At 35.8% G+C, this 21016-nt stretch overlaps 1 protein-coding gene across 1 annotated transcript in view; it reads left to right on the forward strand.

The window, feature by feature from the left end:
- The window catches only part of DYNC2H1 (dynein cytoplasmic 2 heavy chain 1), a 399579-nt gene that overhangs the window by 66132 nt on the left and 312431 nt on the right, over window positions 1-21016 (forward strand). The window contains exons 30-39 of the mRNA XM_013969394.2: window positions 625-744; window positions 6068-6218; window positions 8196-8401; window positions 9719-9901; window positions 10482-10664; window positions 12554-12777; window positions 13167-13282; window positions 14562-14761; window positions 15559-15823; window positions 17579-17786. Of these exons, the coding sequence (XP_013824848.2) occupies window positions 625-744; window positions 6068-6218; window positions 8196-8401; window positions 9719-9901; window positions 10482-10664; window positions 12554-12777; window positions 13167-13282; window positions 14562-14761; window positions 15559-15823; window positions 17579-17786 (1856 nt within the window). The remainder of the gene's footprint in view (window positions 1-624; window positions 745-6067; window positions 6219-8195; window positions 8402-9718; window positions 9902-10481; window positions 10665-12553; window positions 12778-13166; window positions 13283-14561; window positions 14762-15558; window positions 15824-17578; window positions 17787-21016) is intronic.

Consider the following 21016-nt stretch of genomic DNA (forward strand, 5'->3'; position numbering starts at 1 on the left):
TTTTAAAGTTAAGTAGCGATTCTTAAATATTCATTGCTCTTTTGATCAGTTATCATTCTTATTTTGACCTTAGTTAACTTTTATTCTTTTATCTATAATCAAATAATTGAAAAATTGTTTTGACCTTGGAACAGAATTAATTTTGTTTGAAGAGGGAGCTTAACTCCTTAAATAATATAGTTCACCTTAATGAAGCAATCTCTTTTTATAGTTACAGTTTTCTAAATATGAGATCATCAGGTTAGCATGAGCCAAGGGACTTAGCCAGTCAGTGTGGCTCTGATTTTCTGGCCCAGCTGTCTAGTTTGGTTTGTCATAATGACGAAATGAATGAGTTACTTTTTAAATGTTCATATTTTTTTGGTTTGTATGGATGATGATAGTGATCACTAACTACAAATTTTTGAGTTTCACACTTAGCATTATCCCAAGAGGTGAAAAAAATAGTTATTTTCAATTTATTCAAATAATTTATTTAAAAATATATGCCATTTAGCACATTTTTGGAATGTGAGAGTCAGTAAGAAATTATAACCTTCATGAAATAAAAAATAGAGGCATTAGGTTGTGTTTTTGTTTTATGACTGGTGTAATAAGAAATATATTTTCTAATCTTATTTTCAGACTTGGTTAAATGATTTATCCTTGGAAATGAAGCAAACTTTGAAAGAGTTGTTGATAGAATGTGTTACTGCTGGTCGAAGTTCTCAAGGTGCAATTGACCCATCCTTTTTCCCTTCACAGGTAAGGGAATGTCTTCGTTAGAAGTAGGCATGGTGTCACTGGGAGAGCCCTGATCTAGAGGTCAGGAGGCTTAAACAGATGGGATCTTTGTTGTCCCTTTATCTAGCAGTGAACATTTGACAAATTGCTTACCTTCCTCAGTCTCTCAACAGTAAAATGTGAGGTAGGAACTGCATGATAGTGAAATTCCCTTCCAGCTCCATTAGTTTGCTATAATTTGGATGCTTTCAAAGCAGAAACCTGTTGACATTGCAGCTATCAAGCCAGTGGGGGGTAGAATTGGGAGGCAGAATCAGTGATATAGTACTTTCCTGGTTCCAGATGCTTAGTCCTTCACTGATGAAGAGTCACAGGCTCTATAATTTTGTCTCTCACCCTTCCCATGAACTAATATAGGAGACTGGAGCTGGCAGAAGTTTAGCAGAGTGTTATTGTAGGTCTTACGGCAGGAATACTGAAGTGGTTTGCCATTCCCTTCTCCAGTTGACCACATTTTGTCAGGACTCTCCACCATGACCCGTCTGTCTTGGGTGGCCCCACACAACATGGCTCATAGTTTGACTGAGTTAGACAAGGCTGTGGTCCATGTGATTAGATTGGTTAGTTTTCTGTGATGGTGGTTTTCAGTCTGTCTGCCCTATGATGGAGAAGGATAAGAGGCTTATGAAAGGTTCCTGATGGGAGAGACTGACTGAGGGGGAAACTGGGTTTTGTTCTGTGGGCGGGGCCATGCTCAATAAATCTTTAATCCAATTTTCTGTTGATGGGTGGGGCTGTGTTCCCTCCCTGCTATTTACCTGGGGCCAAACTATGGTGGAGGTAATGAAGATAATGGTAACCTCAAAATGCTTTTGAACTGTGGTGTTGGAGAAGACTCTTGAGAGTCCCTTGGACTGCAAGGAGATCCAACCAGTCCATCCTAAAGGAAATCAGTCCCGAATGTTCATTGAAAGGACTGATGTTGAAGCTGAAACTCCAATACTTTGGCCACCTGGTGTGAAGAACTGACTCATTGGAAAAGACTCTGATGTTGGGAAAGATTGAAGGCAGGAGGAGAAGGGGACGACAGAGGATGAGATGGTTGGATGGCATCACTGACTCAATGGACATGATTTTGAGTAAACTCTGGGAGCTGGTGATGGACAGGGAGGCCTGGCATGCTGCAGTCCATGGGGTCACAAAGAGTTGGACACAACTGAGCGACTGAACTGAAGTGAACTGAAGTGTAGGTCTGAAACAATCACAGCTCTGAACTAGAACTTTGACAGCAAAGAACAGAGCTAGGTTGCAAGGTTGATATAGATATTGCTGCAGGTCAGTGTGTATAGCAACTTATTTCTGAAACACTGGATGTTGGATATGTATCACAAAACTTGTTCTCACAAAACTTGTTCTGAGCCATATTAACGTATAGCACTAGGACTTGGATTAAATATCCTGCCTTGTTTAGGATTAGTTTTATTACTGGTTGAGACTAACACTATACAGGTAGGATATCAGGAACTTTAGTTCTTAGGGACTATGAAAGGCAGGCATTGAGATAATCTGTGATTTCTCACAGGAAAATCTACCTGTTTTTTGTTTTTCAAATTAAAACATTTAGCAGCTATTGGAACAGGTTTTTATGTTGGTTCTTCTAAAGCATGAGAAGTTAGATAGGAAACTTGCAACATTTTAGACTGTTAGCTATTTTGCCATTTGTATCAGTTGCAACTTTTAGCAGTTTAAGTCAAGTTAAAATATGTTTTAAAAAAATCTTAAGTTCTTAGAGAAAAATAAAAATAATCATTGATGAATAAAATAATGCCATTGCAAAGCCAGAATTAAAGTGTTTTATTACCTCTGGAAATCTTTCCTAGTATTCTGTCAATTTCCAGGTAGGATTTAAATTGACTTAGAATAAAAGACACAATATTAAAAAATATACAAAAGTAAGAATTGCATAAGAATTAGATTGAGGAAATGAGAGTTTTATCAGGAGATGTATTAGGGGTTACAGTCTAAAGATGGTTGCTGAATTGAGCATGAAACAGTTCTGGGTTCTGAGCAGTCAAGAAAAAATATGAATTACTAAAATGTAAATACCTCATTTACAAGCTGGTTTTAGAAAAGGCAGAGGAACCAGAGATCAAATTGCCAACATCCGCTGGATCATGGAAAAAGCAAGAGAGTTCCAGAAAAACATCTATTTCTGCTTTATTGACTATGCCAAAGCCTTTGACTGTGTGGAACACAAGAAACTGTGGAAAATTCTGAAAGAGATGGGAATACCAGACCACCTGACCTGCCTCTTGAGAAACCTATATGCAGGTCAGGAAGCAACAGTTAGAACTGGACATGAACAACAGGAAATGGGAAAAGGAGTATGTCAAGGCTGTATATTGTCAGCCTGCTTATTGAACTTATATGCAGAGTACATCATGAGAAACGCTGGGCTGGAAGAAGCACGAGCTGGAATCAAGATTGCCGGGAGAAATATCAATAACCTCAGATATGCAGATGACACCACCCTTATGGCAGAAATTGAAGAGGAACTAAAAAGCCTCTTGATGAAAGTGAGAGAGGAGAATGAAAAAGTTGGCTTAAAGCTCAACATTCAGAAAATGAAGATCATGGCATCTGGTCCCATCACTTCATGGGAAATAGATGGGGAAACAGTGGCTGACTTTATTTTGGGGGGCTCTAAAATCACTGCAGATGATGGCTGCAGCCATGAAATTAAAAGAGGCTTACTCCTTGGAAGAAAAGTTATGACCAACCTAGATAGCATATTCAAAAGCAGAGATGTTACTTTGCCATCAAAGGTCCATCTAGTCAAGGCTATGGTTTTTCCAGTGGTCATGTATGGATGTGAGAGTTGGACTGTGAAGAAAGCTGAGCGCTGAAGAATTGATACTTTTGAACTGTGGTGTTGGAGAAGACTCTTGAGAGTCCTTTGGACTTCAAGGAGATCCAACCCGTCCATTCTGAAGGAGATCAGCCCTGAGTGTTCCTTGGAAGGAATGATGCTAAAGCTGAAACTCCAGTACTTTGGCCACCTCATGTGAAGAGTTGACTCACTGGAAAAGACTGATGCTGGGAGGGATTGAGGGCAGGAGGAAAAGGGGATGACAGAGGATGAGATGGCTGGATGGCATCACCAGCTCGATGGACATGGTTCTGAGTGAACTTTGGGAGTTGGTGATGGACAGGGAGGCCTGTCATGCTGCGATTCATGGGGTCGCAAAGAGTCGGACACGACTTAGTGACTGAACTGAACCGAACTGAAATAGCTCATTATCTTTGTAAAAATGTGAACTACTAAAAATATAAATGTAAATAGTTCATTAGCTCTGTAAAAATGTGAACTACTAAACTGTATCTAGAAGATAATTCTAGTTTACTAGCAGTTAATGTTAAGAAAAAATTATCTCAAGAGACCATATATAAATGGATTGAATAGTATAATTGTCTACATGAATGTCTGAAACAGGTTACTGTGTGCTGTTATTCCATTCTCTAAAGACATCTTTGTGAGGACCTGAAATAAGGTGGGGAAGGCACTTTCTCATCTGGGAAGGAGGCAGCATAATAAAGTGGAAAGATTCTGACTTACCTTGGTTCACATCCTATCTTTGGAGTGATTCTTTTGGCCACTTAGTTAAGAGGGTGTAATAACACCTCCCTGGCAACTCATTTGAAGGTTAAATTTTATTAGTGGAGTAGGACCCTTAATGACCATTATATTTTAGGCAATTAAAATCTTAGTGTCTGTTCAGGTATCTGAATGGTAATGTGACATGAGAATTAGTCAAGACTAATGTCTTGAGTATCATTTCTGTTAGTCTCTCATAGGAAGTGTAGCAGACTGTTAAAAATTGAGATATTGATGTGCACTTATTTATAACACAGAAATTCAGTAGTACCGCCTGAATGAAACTCCACATATGTACATATTAGTTTCGAGGTGGCATGTGAACATTTTCATATGAAAATTAAAGAGCAAAGTCTTTTCTTACAAAGCAAATTTGGATTTGTTGAAATACTTTCCAGTTCAGTTCAGTCACTCAGTCATGTCTGACTCTGCGACCCCTTGAAGTGCAGCATGCCAGGCTTCCCTGTCCATCACCAGCTCTCAGAGCTTACTCAAACTCCTGTCCATCGAGTTGGTGATGCCAACCAACCATCTCATCCTCTGACATCCCCTTTTCCTTCTCCTTCAATCTTTCGCAGCATCAGGGTCTTTTCCAGTGAGTCAGTTCTTCACATCAGGTGGCCAAAGTAAATGCATTACCATATACTTGATGAATTAAATGTTTTACCATATACTTGATTAAAGAATCTGGTGAGTTTTGTACTACAAAGTATGAGAGATGACTTTGCCTTGGAAAGTTACTAATTGATTTTCTTTTTTGTTAAAGAACTTGATGTGGTACTTATATAATGTTCTGACTTAGAGCAAACAACCCCTTAGCCTGCTATATTGTTTTAAAATGTCTATATAGATAATGAGTTCATCTGAGAAATAGAGGTATTTAATGATATTTTCTGGATGCTAAAAGGTAAATATAAGAAAAAGACGATCTGTTCAGTAGTAATTGGTCAGTAGCTTTAGCGCTTTATATGATGATGGATGGTCCATCTTTATATGATGATGGATGGTCTTTAGTTTAAAGGAGGGTCCTTTTCCATCTAAGAACTGTTTCAAAGTATTTTAAAATATGTTTTTAAAATCTGGTATTTAAATGTATCGTTTGCTTTATCAGTAACCTTGCTATATAGGTTATATTACAGAAATCCTCACAAACAGCATTAATATTTCATGTTTTATGGGAACATGAAGATGATCTATGTTTAGTCTCTATTTATGGGGATTAGATTGAACATACAAATCTTGCTTTAAGATAAAATTGGTATTTTGAAATTGTAGACTTCAGTGGTATACTGAGAGATTTTCGAATGCTACAAGATTACTCTTTTTATTAAATAGGATTAAATATTCTGATATCTTTGCTGGTTAACAGAAGCCATTTATGAAGCGAGTCATGGGAAGAAAGTACAAAGGCACTTAGGTTATAATAAACTTAGTGCGTTCAAAGGCCCAAAAATAGGCCTGTAGAAGAATAGTGAGAGATGATTTCTGAGAAGTAGGCTTCAGCTGCATCACACAGTGCTTTTCCTACAAATGTATTACTCTGTTAATATTTGAGGTGCCAGTAAGACATTCACGTAGGGAGATCCAGTATGTAATTGGAAATTTGGAAAGAGGTATCTTTCCTTACATTTATAAAATATTTCTAAATAAATTCACCTTTTAAAAATAATTTTTCTCTTTATTCATTAGATATTATGCTTGGCAGAACAGATTAAATTCACTGAAGATGTAGAAAATGCTATCAAAGATCATAGTCTTCATCAGATTGAAACACAGCTGGTAAATAAGTTAGAGCGCTACACTAACATTGATACAAGTTCTGAGGATCCAGGGAATACTGGTATGGAAAAATGTTCCATTTTTTGCTGACTTTTGTTATTTGAACATTTCTTTTAGTATTCTATCTTAATTTATCTATTGTGCTTTTGTCTGTCAATCAATCAGTAATCTGTCTATTTTGGAGGTTAATTTAGGGATTATAATAGATATACTTAACTTTTGGAATCAATACTTGGAATCAATAATTTATTATTTTTAATGGAATGTAGAAACCTTACCATTGTATAGATTTCTTTATCCTCCCCCTTTTATGTTTTCAATGTGTATAGATATTTACCTTTATCTATATATTATATATTAGATATATATTTATGTGTATATATATATATAGATATTTATCTGCATACATTGAAAACTCCATGAGAGTCTAACTTTTCCTTTTACCATCACCTGTATCTCAGAGGACCTGAGAATAGTTTATTGTATTTAGATGCTTACCATTTCTGTTGCCGATCCTTCATCTTGGTTTCTTCCGGTGTCATTATCTTTGTTTGAAGAATTTCGTTTAGTGTTTCGTTTAGAGATTCCCTGGTAGCTCAGAGGTTAAAGCGTCTGCCTGCAATGCGGGAGACCTGGGTTCGATCCCTGGATTGGGGAGATCCCCTGGAGAAGGAAATGGCAACCCACTCCAGTATTCTTGCCTGGAGAATCCCATGGACGGAGGAGCCTGGTGGGCTACAGTCCATGGGGTCGCAAAGAGTCGGACACGACTGAGCCACTTCACTTTGCTCACTTGCTGAATGTGAATCTTACAGATTTCCTTCACTTGAGAATATCTTCATTTCACCTTTATTAACTTTTCTGATGTGAGTTGGTTTTTTTTTTTTTTTTTTTGGTTCTTTTCATGTTGAATGATTTCAGATTGTATCCTGGACATTTTGAATATTGTGTTACAATAATCTAAGTCTTATTTAAATTTTCCGGATAGTGTTGATATTTTTCTGTGAGCAAGTGCTCTCGTTAGGTTCAGCCCCAAGTTCCAGTCAGCCTTCTGTGGGCTGTGGGTCCCACGTCTCTTCTGTCTGTGCTGTGTTCTTCAGATCCTCGGACCTTTCCCACATGTGTGCCGCCTAGTGGCCAGTCATTAAAGTCCGATTTAATCGGCCCCTCAGGCTAGGTTCAGTTCTTTCATAAAGAAGTTTCCAGGATGTCTTCCCAGGCTCCTCCTGCTCCGTGAACTCCCCCGGGTTCTGTGGTTCCCTCGGGCTACCCTTTTGACTTCCGGTCAGAGAGCAGGGGCTCCATGTGCTCTCCCGCACACTTCCTGTGACTGGGCCCGTGTCTTGAACCATCTGATGGAGAGAAGAGAGAAGAGCAGTTTGGGTTTGTCTCCCTTTCATGGGGTCATGGCTCCTCTAATTTGAGAGGGCGGTTCTCTTCCTTCAGAGTTTTAGGCATTTCTGGGATTCCCCTGCCAGCGCTGTGGCTATGGGGAGACTCCATTTTTGCTTTTCAACTCGGAGGTAGAGGCCTTGTCCTTGAACTCTCCCTGGTAACACCACTGTGGTTTCTGGCAACACTGAGTCCGGGTCCATGCATATAAGAGAGAAAAAAGGAAAAAGGTAAACTTAGCACTGGTTTGGTTGTACTTCTGATTCTGTCCTTCCCCAGTTTGCCTGATACTCTTTACTTTTGCAGAGTCTTTAATAGCTGTTCAATGCAGGTTGTCTGTGTTTTATACCTGCATTCAGAGGGAGAGCCAGGCTGAGTGTTCCGACTCCCTTGGAGAAGGACCTAGAACCCCTGTTTCATTGAATTTTTAGTTTTTACACTCACGGTTCTTACTGGTGCATTTGACGTTCTTTTGAGTTGCATGATGTATGTTACTGTACTGTTAAGATGGATTATGAAATTAAATGCACTAAGGAATCATATATATATAAATTTGCTAAGGAATCATACATATATATACATATAAAATGTTAAAGTGCATAAATCACAGGCTAACATTTTCTCCAATTATTTTAATTGTATACAGAATCTGGCATTCTGGAGCTTAAACTAAAAGCACTTATTCTTGATATTATTCATAATATTGATGTGGTGAAGCAGTTAAACCAAGTGCAAATTCATACAACTGAAGACTGGGCTTGGAAAAAACAAGTTAGATTCTATATGAAAAGTGATCACACATGTTATGTTCAAATGGTGGATTCTGAACTTCAGTATACTTATGAATACCAGGTATGCCTTGTGGAAGAAATGTTTAATTTTTCCAGTTAGGAATTATTTACTTTAAAGGAAATTTGCTATTGAATGAAAGGGTTATTTTAATTTTAGTTGCAACTTTTAAGAGTTTTGTTTGTGTTATTATCTTCTATTTCATCCTACTTAGAAAGATGCTATATTGGAAAAATTCTATTTACAAAAAAGTTAAAATAATGGCAGTGTTGTGCTGAATTTTTTAAATGTGCCATTTCTTGAAGTAGTATTTATTTATGTAGACTGAAATATATCTCTAATCCAAAGAGAAGTGAATATTAGGCAACCTTGGTAGAAACAATTTGGTTTGTGTCTCCTTTTACAAGGCCAAAATTAGTTAATATGTTAAAGTATGTTTGTTAAATATCTTCAGTTTGCAAGGTAAAAGAATTTTAAAGCAAATAATGTAATCTATTCTCAAAAAATCCATCTGTATGCTCTTTGCCTTTTTCCATCATAGTGAACCAGTCATCAGGATATGTTTGACATTTATGTTAATAAGCATGTTAGGAGAATTGCCTGCTGGCTCTTTCAAAAACGAAATGAATTTTGAGACCCAAATCTGTCCACTTAAATTGATGAAAAAACTCTATAAAATGCAATTTGAATCTGTTTTTTGAGAATTATTTGGTAATTTAAGATTATTAATTTCATAAGGAATTTTCCAAATTAATTATACTTTGAGATTTCCAAAGTAGTTCTGATTTGTGAAGATGGCAAAATTTAAGGAATTTTAAAATACAAAATAAAATTATTGTATGCAATTGTATTGAGTTGTATTGGAAAATGTGTAATTGTATACAGGTTTTGAATTTATCTGTCTTCGAGGTATATATTTGTGACATTATCAAGAACTTGATTGGGGGATATATACATATGTATGTATGTATGTATATATATGTATGTGTATATATATATGTGTGTGTGTGTGTATATATATATATATATATATATATATATGGCTGAGTCCCTTCACTGTTCACCTGAAACTGTCACAACATTGTTAATTGGCTATACCCCAATACAAAATTTTTTGATGTTAAAAACAAAAAGGAACTTGAGAGACTATATGGAAAACCTAACAGTTTATCAATTGAGGATAGAATAAAATGCATGTTTGAGAAATAACTAAGTTTAATTCCATTTTGTGCTTTAGAAAGTTTCTTTACTAAAGTATTTTTTAGTAAACAACTTTAAACTTTTGTTGCCTTTTATACTTTTTAACTAGAATCTCTCACTATATGATATTTGTAATGTTGAATAGAATAGGAATGTTTGAAATTTATATTTCTCATATAGGGTAATGCTCCCAAGCTGGTTTACACTCCTCTGACGGACAAGTGCTACCTAACTCTCACTCAAGCCATGAAGATGGGACTTGGAGGAAATCCTTATGGTCCAGCTGGAACTGGAAAAACTGAATCAGTAAAGGCTTTAGGTGGACTTCTTGGAAGACAAGTTTTAGTTTTCAATTGTGATGAGGTAGAATAAATAATTATCTAACTATGTAATAGTGTCTTAGATGTTTGAAATAGTTTTTACATATTTATATATATGAAATGCTATCTTTTAAATCACTCTACTTCTGAAAATGAAATTTGTTTTGAGAAGTAAAATGGAGAGAGGTTCCATATAGTATAGTCTAAAAGCTTTTCTAAATATAACTATTATAAGACATAATTTTAAATATTGAATGAAGATTTATGTTAGAGTATAGAAAAACACTTTTTGTAAGGAGAATAGTGAAGATAGGAGGAGAAAATCTTAAATTCATTAAAAGTACCATTTTCAGAGCATTATGTGTAGGATTTATATTTTGATTTAAAGAATAACTAAAACAAAATCTTTAGTTCTTGTGCTTTTCAGAATGCTTTCACATGAATTATTTTGTTTATTCCTTGAAACCACCCTAGTTTTTAAAAGAATAGCTATTTATTAATAAAGACCAAAGGGCATAGATGGATGAAATGATTATCTTCTCACTAAATGATATAAATTATTAGATTATTATTAGAGTTTTAAATTATGTTTAATGAATATAATTTTAATTGTTATTTTCAAGGGCATCGATGTGAAGTCAATGGGACGAATATTTGTTGGCTTGGTAAAGTGTGGGGCCTGGGGTTGTTTTGATGAATTCAATAGACTGGAAGAATCCGTACTGTCTGCAGTTTCTATGCAAATCCAGACGATTCAAGATGCTTTGAAGAATCATAGATCTGTGTGTGAGCTGCTTGGCAAGGAGGTATAGCTACATCGGAAATTTAAAGAATTAAAATATTTTATAAAACTTTGTGTTACTCATACTCAGGCAGATAGTCTATCTTTATTGCTTCTGGCACCCTTGTTTCTAATTTGTGACCAGTGTGTTAAACCTTTTTACCTGTGAATTGTCTCTGAATTTCTCACCTTTTTTTGGTCCCATTTCCACTATTCGTTTTCAAACTTTCAGTACTGAATAGTCCAGTTATAATGTTTGCTAACGTTTATCAAACACTCTATGCTGGCACTGTGGTTAATGCTTTTATATTTTGTTTTACTTAGTACTCACCACAGTTCTTTGAGTTAGGTACTGTTATATTTTTTTCACTTTATGGATGAGGAAACTACAGCTTGGTAAGTTAGCATAAGTAGTGGTGTTGGAAATTGAACTCAGGTGTGTCTAACTCTGAAATTCATGTTTTTAATCACTATTCTATATGAATCTTCATAAACATTTAGCTATTCTATTGCTGCTTACTTCTCCACATAGGAAATATACATTCATGTCATTAGAATGTAAACTTATTTGTATATAAAATATAGATTTCTCTCTATATATGTAATGGTGAGCACACTGGAAGTAGAAAGAGCTGTGAAATTATCCTCTTCTCCATAATGACATTTTCACATTACGAGTTTTTCAGGGTAGGCTAAGTAGAACCAATTCCAAATTTCTTGTAACTTCTGAGTTTACCTGAGTAAAATTTAAATGTTTAAACTCTTTCTTCACAAAGAAAAGACAAACTATTAAGTACCCTCAAAATATATTTTTTCCCCTGTTCATTTTTGTCATTTCCTCCTCTTAGAAAGAAAAATTGTCCTTTTTGCCAACCCAGGCTAAATTTTCCATCTATACTTTGGGATCAGCTTCCCAGGGACTTTCTCTTCAGAGTTCTTCCTGTCCTCTTTCTTCCCATTTCTCACAGGCTTTTAAACATAATCACATAATTTTCCTTCTAAATGATGTACAATATTATATATACTAATACTGTAGTATGCTATTAAGTGTAATTAAAACATAAGCAAAGTGAAAGTGAAAGTGAAATTGCTCAGTCTTGTCCGACTCTCTATGCGACCCCATGGACTGTAGCCTACCAGTCTCCTCAGTCTATGAAATTTTGCAGGCAAGAATACTGGAGTGGGTTGCCATTTCCTTCTCCAGGGGATCTTCCTGACCGAGGGATCGAACCCGGCTCTCCTGCATTGCAGGCAGATGCTTTACCATCTGAGCAACCAGGGAAGCCCAAAACATAAGCAAACCTTCCCTTAATTCATCTTTTCTTCCACCATTCTCTTTTTCTTTTCTTTTCTTTATAGCCAGATTTTTTACTCTAGGTATTTCTGCTTCACTGTTGTTCATTCATTGTTCACACATTATAATTCTAATTTTCTATTCTTACTGCTTTGTTGAAAATACTCCCACTAGATAACTCTCAAGATATTTTACTCTTCACTGTCATAGCGTTTATTAACTATAATTGCTTGACTGTAGTATTCAATAGATTATAAATTCCAAAAGAGCATGAACTATTACTGACTTTAATTCAGAGTTGTGTTGTCTCTGTATACTTAAGAAAGCACCTAACACAAGGAAGGCTTTTAATAAACATTAATATTGAATAAATGGACAGTCAAACTGGTTACCGTCACTGAAACTTTCAGCCTCAAAAAACTGAAGAATCTCTATAAAGTAATATAGTTCATAAGGAGTTTATTATATGTTGAGTAGATGTTTAGCAGCCTAGTGGTTACTTTTTGCTAAGGTATAAGATGTATGTGTAGAAATATGTCACAATAAAACTTCTATTGGCAATATATTTTATAGTTACAGTTTCAAATACTTGATGACTGTGTTTTAAATGAATATTTCAGGTAGAAATAAATTCTAATTCTGGAATCTTTATCACTATGAATCCTGCTGGAAAAGGCTACGGTGGAAGACAAAAACTGCCTGATAATCTTAAACAACTTTTTAGGCCAGTAGCCATGTCTCGTCCAGACAATGAACTTATTGCAGAAGTTATTCTCTATTCAGAAGGCTTTAAAGATGCTAAAGTGTTGGGCAGAAAATTGGTAGCTATCTTCAATCTATCCAGGTGAGTTTTCTTGTTTTAAATTTTGAAATACTTTGTGTCTCCAATGATTTGTCATGGCTATTAATGACCATTTTCCACGTTTGTCTAATTATATTGTACCTCAGGTATAGATAGGACAGATTTTAGTTTGAATAACAAAAATGTCTGGCTCAAAAGTACTTGTTTTTAAATACTATTGATTTAATTTCACTTTTTTTTTCCTGTAAAACATATTTAATGGAGTACTCTATCTAAATGATATTTATTAGACTAAACTAAATTTCTGATTTATGAAACTAATTTTCTGATTTCTATGTGTTGGTAGTTGGATTCTGTATCTTTTAGTATGATAATTAAATGAATTTCTTATAGCTATTTGATGCTTTATGATTTCCATGTCTTTACTTAAGGGAACTTTTGACACCTCAGCAACATTATGATTGGGGGTTGAGAGCTTTGAAAACAGTTCTAAGAGGAAGTGGAAATCTTCTTAGACAGCTGAAGAAAACTAGTGTTAAACAAAATGGTATGATTCATTATTTCAATTATAATCTCACTTTTTAAAATAAGTTTTAATTTAGTATAGTTTTATAATATAGAGGGCTTCTGAATGTTATGCCCATCCAGTTTCTCCTGTGTTAACATATTAGTATGATACATTTATTAATTATAATGAACCAATGTTAATTCATTATTTTTTGATAAAGTCCATAATTTATCCAGATTTTTCATAATTTTTTCTTAATATCCTGTCATAACTTTTAAACATGCATTAAATATTAAACATTTGCAGTATATAGAGGAATAATCTAGTCCACTTGTTCTTAATCCTTAATGTGAATTAGAATCACCTAGAGGCTTGTTAGGACACAGATTTTTGGATCCTACCCTTAAAGTTCCTGATTTGGTAGGTCTGGAATAGTGTCTGAAAATTGATATAGTCTTAAAACAGCAACAGAAACCTTAGAAAAACATGGAGATTTTCTCTTTCAAGGAGATAGTATACCAAACAAAATTATTCTTTTAAAGAGATATTTAAGATTTCAAAAAAATGCCTTTTAACCTAAGAATAATTCTAGATTTATTACAGTTGCAAAGTTGGCATTCCCATTGTTTCATCTTATTTGTTATTGTTTAGTCGCAAAATCATGTCTGATTTTTTTTATGACCCTGTGGACTGTAGCCCACCAGGCTCCTTTGTCCGTGGAATTTTCCAGACAAGAATACCGGAGTGGGTTGCCATTTCCTTCTTCAGGGGATCTTCCCGACCCAGGGATTGGACCTGTGTCTCCTGCACTGGCAGGTGGATTACAGGTGGATCTTTACCACTGAGCTACCAGGGATGCCCCCTTTACTGTGGTACATCTGTCAAAACTGAGAAACTAAGGCTGATACATGAGTATTAACTAAAGTACAAACTTCATTTGAATTTCACCTGTTTTATCACTGCCGTCCTCTTTCTGTTCCAAGGTTGACTATAGGGTGCCGTGTTGCGTTAAGTTGCCATGTCTCCTTGGTGTACTCTGCTCTGTGACAGTCTCTCAGTCTGTTTTTGTTTTTATTAATTAAAGTCTGGGTACCCTAGAATTCAGATTTTATGGAAAAGCGTTCATAACTCAGTAATACTTGTTTTTCAGCAGTTAAAAGATAGTTGAGTAAGCTTGCTAATTAACATAATAGCATATGCCATAAATGTTACTAAATTCTAGTATGTAAGTTACTTACTAATACTGCACATCAAGGCACTTAAAAACTTTACAGTCATTAGATTCATAACTAGTTTTAAAATGAAACTTTTTTTCTAGTTAATGAAAGTCATATTGTGGTACAAGCACTGAGACTTAATACAATGTCAAAGTTTACATTTGCTGATTGCACTCGGTTTGATGCACTGATTAAAGATGTGTTTCCTGGAATCGACTTTAAAGAAGTAGAATATGATGAACTGAGTGCTGCACTAAAGCAGGTCTTTGAGGAGGCCAATTATGAAATCATATCCAATCAGGTAACTGTCGAGAATACTGCATAATATATTGATCCTTTCTCCTGGTTAATTTTTATTAACTACCTTTATCCTTTATTCTTCAGCTTATCTTTCACCTTTCAGTTTAAATCTTCCTCACTCTTTGAAGCCTTCCCTAATTTTCGAATCTAAATTAGATCCCCTAGCTGTGTGCTTTCTTTACCTTTGTAATATATACATTTTAGTGTTCAATTGGATGATTAATATTGATTCTCTCCCACCAGATAGTTGTCTCCACGAAAAGTGGGATCCATGTCTATTTTACTGTTTTATTCCCAGTGCCTATAATGGAGTCTGGTACTAATATCAATAGATCTATCATATGTATTTTTGATAGTTGATTATGTATGATTTAAACTTTGACAGTATCTTAGGAGAACTTCACTTTAGTAGGTCTTTTTATGAAGCAAAAATGAATGTTCAAAATGAATACCTTTTCCTCAGAATTTTTTTTTTTTTGGAGAGAGATGGGTTATAAATGAATGAATCAATTGGCAAAGTGAATAAAATATTGAATATATTTTGTTTGAATGATTAAATGAGGGAAGACAACCGTGAACATTTGATAACTTGCTTCTTTTAAAGAAATATGAAATTAAAGGTTATGTTGTGTGTTCAGATTTATTTTATGATTCTTTTATTTACGGCTTTATCTTCCATTGAAGAAATAAAAGGTTTAATTTATATGTTTGAAATAGAACAACTGTTACAGATTGAAAGTAAAATTGTGTATGATTGTACATGGTAAATCGTATATGAATATATTTCTTTTCTACTAGATCAAGAAGGCTTTAGAATTATATGAACAGTTACGCCAGAGGATGGGAGTTGTTATTGTTGGCCCAAGTGGTGCTGGAAAATCTACTCTTTGGAGAATGTTAAGGGCAGCACTTTGTAAAACTGGCAAAGTGGTAAAACAGTATACCATGAATCCCAAAGCTATGCCTAGACATCAGTTACTAGGCCATATTGACATGGATACAAGGGAATGGTCTGATGGTGTTTTGACAAATAGTGCTCGTCAAGTAGTTCGAGAACCTCAAGGTTGGTCTCCGTTGTGTGACTCATTGATTTATTTTAGAGGATGTTAGAACTTGTCTGTAATTTTGTCTTTTTTGAGTCTTATACATGACCATAACCTGCTGTATCGTGATCTACATTGATATTTCACTTTGGAGTTAAAGACATGTTATTGTTTTTATCTGTACTCTATAGCAAAACTTTTATTATAATAGAAACTTCCAAGTAATCTAGGTAAATTGTAGTTCATAACTAGATTGATCTATTAAATAAATATAAAACCTTTGCTTAATTGATATTGTAATGCCTCATAAATAAGCAAATTGACAAATTTTTATTTGGGATTAAAATTTGTGTGTGTACACGAACTTACCATTTTGAATACAGCACTTTCAAGAATTTTGAAAATTTAAGTCATATGATTGTAAGCTTCTGGTCTAAATTTTTGGCTTGGTATATAACAGAATTTTTAGTCCTAATCTAAGACTACTCCCTACTTTTTGTTAGGTCACAATTTAACAGCTTGCTCACTGCTTCTCCCCTTTGAAGTTACCCTTTTATATATAAAAGAGATTTGACAGTGGTGTAGTTTTTACTTCTCATGTGGAACACTGAAGTGTAGCTTTCTCATATTTTTTTAAAGCACTATCACATAGAAAGCATTCATACATTCTAATGACATGGTGGAAGACAGAATGTAAAGAATATCTCACAAGCTTGTGGAAATAGAAATACCTAGGTCTTACTTAAAGCTCAACATTCAGAAAACTAAGATCATGGCATCCAGTCCCATCACTTGGTGGCAAATAGATGGGGAAACAGTGGCTGACTTTATTTTTTGGGGCTCAAAATCACTGCAGATGGTGATTGCAGCCATGAAATTAAAAGATGCTTATTCCTTGCAAGGAAAGTTGTGACCAACCTAGATGGCATATTCAAAAGCAGAGACATTACTTTGCAAACAAAGGTCTGTCTAGTCAAGGCTATGGTTTTTCCAGTAGTCATATATGGATGTGAGAGTTGGAATATAAAGAAAGCTGATCGCCGAAGAATTGATGCTTTTGAACTGTGGTGTTGGAGAAGACTCTTGAGAGTCCCTTGGACTGCAAAGAGATCCAACCAGTCTATCCTAAAGGAGATCAGTCCTGGGTGTTTATTGGAAGGACTGATGTTGAAACTGAAACTCCAATACTTTGGCCACCTGATGCCAAGAGCCGACTCCTTTGAAAAGACCCTGATGCTGGAAAAGTTTGAGAGGAGGAGGAGAAGGCGACGACAGAGAATGAGATAGCTGGATGGCATCACCGACTCAATGGACATAGGTTTGGGTGAACTCCAGAAGTTAGTGATGGACAGGGAGGCCTGGCGTGCTGTGGTTCATGGGGTCGCAAAGAGCTGGACACAACTGAGTGACTAAACTGAACTGAAGGTCTTGCAAACCATGTTTTCTTTTATTGAGATTTCAGTTCTGTATGTTCATTAAATAAATAGAACCTTCAGTTCAGTTCAGTTCAGTCACTCAGCCTTTACCATGGAGTATATCATTGGGTCTTTGTCCAGCTGAGCCAGGATTGCCTATGGGTTCTCCACACATTTGTAGTATAAATTCACATGAAAAACTTAAACTTGTTCAATTCTTTGTTCTTTATATTTGGCTTCAGAAATATAAAATAATATGAAAATTGCTTCTAAAGAATAATAAATTTTTTTTATTCTTTAATTTTAAATATTATTATCCTTACGTTTATTTTGCTCTCTCTGATTTTTGTTTGAAAATAGATGTTAGCTCATGGATAATCTGTGATGGTGATATTGATCCTGAATGGATAGAATCTCTGAATTCTGTTCTGGATGATAATCGACTACTCACTATGCCCAGTGGAGAAAGGATTCAGTTTGGCCAAAATGTTAACTTCGTATTTGAAACTCACGATTTAAGTTGTGCCTCACCAGCTACAATATCTAGAATGGGAATGATCTTTCTTAGGTAAGTGCGCTTGTATGCATTGTGTTAGAATATTCTCAATTATTATTTTGGTTTTATAGCTAAGTGACATAAGTGATACATGAGTAATACGTGAATATTTGTTTTTTTCATTGTTTACTAACTTCTTTGTTACGTTTTTATTCATTCAGAGTTCCTGTTTATTTAGTTGAATTATTTCAGCAGTATAGTGGTATCACAGGAGAAGAACATAGCAACACACTCCAGTATTCTTGCCTAGAGAATCCTATGGACAGAGGAGCTTGCTGGGCTGCTGTCCATAGGGTTGCACAGAGTTGGAGGCGACTGAAGCCACTTAGCATGCATGCATTGGAGAAAGAAATGGCAACCCACTCCAGTGTTCTTGCCTGGAGAATCCCAGGGATGGAGGAGCCTCGTGGGCTGCTGTCTCTGGGTTCACACAGGGTTGGACACGACTGAAGTGACTTAGCAGCAGCAGCAATAGTGGTATCACAATTACTAAATAATTATGTTTTGTTTGCATAAATGAAACAGCAAGTATTAATATTTGTTTTTTCTTTTTTCTATAACTTTTCTTTAAATATTGTGAATGAGTTCAGAGAAGTGAACATACTACTTATGAGCTGGAGGCTAGTAGTTTAAAGCTGAAGGCAATGGCACACCACTCCAGTACTCTGGCCTGGAAAATCTCATGGACGGAGAAACCTGGTGGGCTATAGTCTGTGGTTTGCAAGAGTCAGGCACGACTTAGCCACTAAACCACCACTGACAACAAAGACTTTATGCTGAAAAGAGTTTAGCAGCTTTCCTTTGTCTGTTTTGAGTGTATCCAATGTAATTTACATATTTACCTTTGATCTTTTATTTCTTTTCCTTATTAAACTGGATAGAAATGTACGAGGAGAAATTCAAGGACTCAGTATTTACTCATGTTACTGTGAAACACTGGTAGAGGACAGGAGAAATGACAGAATTGTGGGCCCTTGTAACTTCTAAAGTTATTAGTCTATAAGTTGTTCTTACTATAATTTTTATAAATGTGTAACATGTAATTCAGAGAAGGCAATGGCAACCCACTTCAGTACTCTTGCCTGGAAAATCCCATGGGTGGAGGAGCCTGGTAGGCTGCAGTCCAAGAGGTCGCTAAGAGTTGGATACAACTGAGTGACTTCACTTTCACGCAGTGGAAAAGGAAATGGCAACCCACTCCAGTGTTCTTGCCTGGAGAATCCCAGGGACGGGGGAGCCTGGTAGGCTGCCGTCTGTGGGGTCGCACAGAGTCAGACACAACTGAAGCGACTTAGCAGCAGCAGCAACATGTAATTTTGAATAAGATGTCAATATTATGTATAATTTCAAACATTGGATGTTACTCAAATAATTAAGTGCTTTGCTAAAAAAAAATTAGATTTTACTTTAGCATGATTTTCAAGTTTCAGTAGTGGCATGGGAATTTAGGTGGTCAGCTTTTTTGGAGGTAGAGAAAAAGAAAAAGTATGTTTAAAGATCTGCATTAAGATGCAGTGCAGCTTGTCTAATGTGCATCTGAGTCACCTAGGGATATTGTTAAAGCAAAGATTTTGCTTCATTAGGTCCAGGATGGTACTTGGGATTCTGTAGACCCCACTTTGGGTAGAAATGGTTTAGACCACTTGTGGCTAACTTGTAGATGTGTAATTCTTCTTTAATTTATACTTACAATGATAGAGGTGAGGTTTATTTGGTTTGTTTTATAGAAAATAACATTATATATGTATACACACTTATATATGCTTATATAAGTAGAAGTAGTGTATACACACTTACATATACAGAAGTAACTAAAAAATGAACTCTTGTATACTAGCAGATAGAGTGCATATGTAGAATAATGTTTATTGGAGCAGAAATTTATTTTGAAAGTAAATTTATGATTTACTCCTAAACAATTTTTTTTGGTCTTATAGTTTATTATTTTTAAAAATTTTTTCAGTTTACAATACTGTATTGGTTTTGCCATACATTGACATGAATCCACCACAGGTGTACATGAGTTCCCAACCCTGAACCCCCCTCCCACCATCCTCCCTATATCATCACTCTGGGTCATCCCAGTGCACCAGCACCAAGCATCCTGTATCGAACCTAGACTGGCAATTCATTTCTTACGTGATAGTATACATGTTTCAATGCCATTCTCCCAAATCATCCCACCCTCTTCCCTCTCCCACAGAGTCCAAAAGTCTGTTCTTTACATCTGTGTCTCTTTTGCTGTCTCACATACAGGGTTATCATTACCATCTTTCTAAATTCCATATATATGTGTTAGTATACTGTATTGGTGTTTTTCTTTCTGGCTTACTTCACTCTGTATAATCGGCTCCAGTTTCATCCACCTCATTAGAACTGATTCAAATGTATTTTTTTTAATTTAATTTAATTTTTTTTTTTTTTACTTTACAATACTGTATTGGTTTTGCCATACATCAACATGAATCTGCCATGGGTGTACATAAGTTCCCACTCCTGAACCCCCCTCGCCCCTCCCTCCCCATACCATCCCTCTGGGTTATCCCAGTGCACCAGCCCCAAGCATCCTGTATCCTGCATTGAACCTAGACTGGTGATTCATTTCTTATATGATATTATACATGTTTCAATGCCATTCTCCCGAATCATTCAGCCCTCACCCTCTCCCACAGAGTCAAAAAGTCTGTTCTGATTCAAATGTATTCTTTTTGATGGCTGAGTAATACTCCATTGTGTATATGTACCACAGCTTTCTTATCCATTCGCCTGCTGATGGGCATCTAGGTTGCTTCCATGTCCTGGCTATTATAAACAGTACTGCGATGAACATTGGGGTACACGTGTCTCTTTCAGTTCTGGTTTCCTCGGTGTGTATGCCCAGCAGTGGGATTGCTGGGTCATAAGGCAGTTCTATTTGCAGTTTTTTAAGGAATCTCCACACTGTTCTCCATAGTGGTTGTACTAGTTTGCATTCCCACCAACAGTGTAAGAGGATTCCCTTTTCTCCACACCCTCTCCAGCATTTATTGCTTGTAGACTTTTCACCTGTGGACACCTTATCTTCGACAAAGAAGGCAAGAATATACAATGGATTAAAGACAATCTCTTTAACAAGTGGTGCTGGGAAAACTGGTCAACCACTTGTAAAAGAATGAAACTAGAACACTTTCTAACACCATTCACAAAAATAAAATGGATTAAAGATCTAAATGTAAGACCAGAAACTATAAAACTCCTAGAGT

The sequence above is a fragment of the Capra hircus genome, chromosome 15 (genome assembly GCF_001704415.2).
Source record: "Capra hircus breed San Clemente chromosome 15, ASM170441v1, whole genome shotgun sequence".
NCBI lineage: Eukaryota > Metazoa > Chordata > Mammalia > Artiodactyla > Bovidae > Capra > Capra hircus.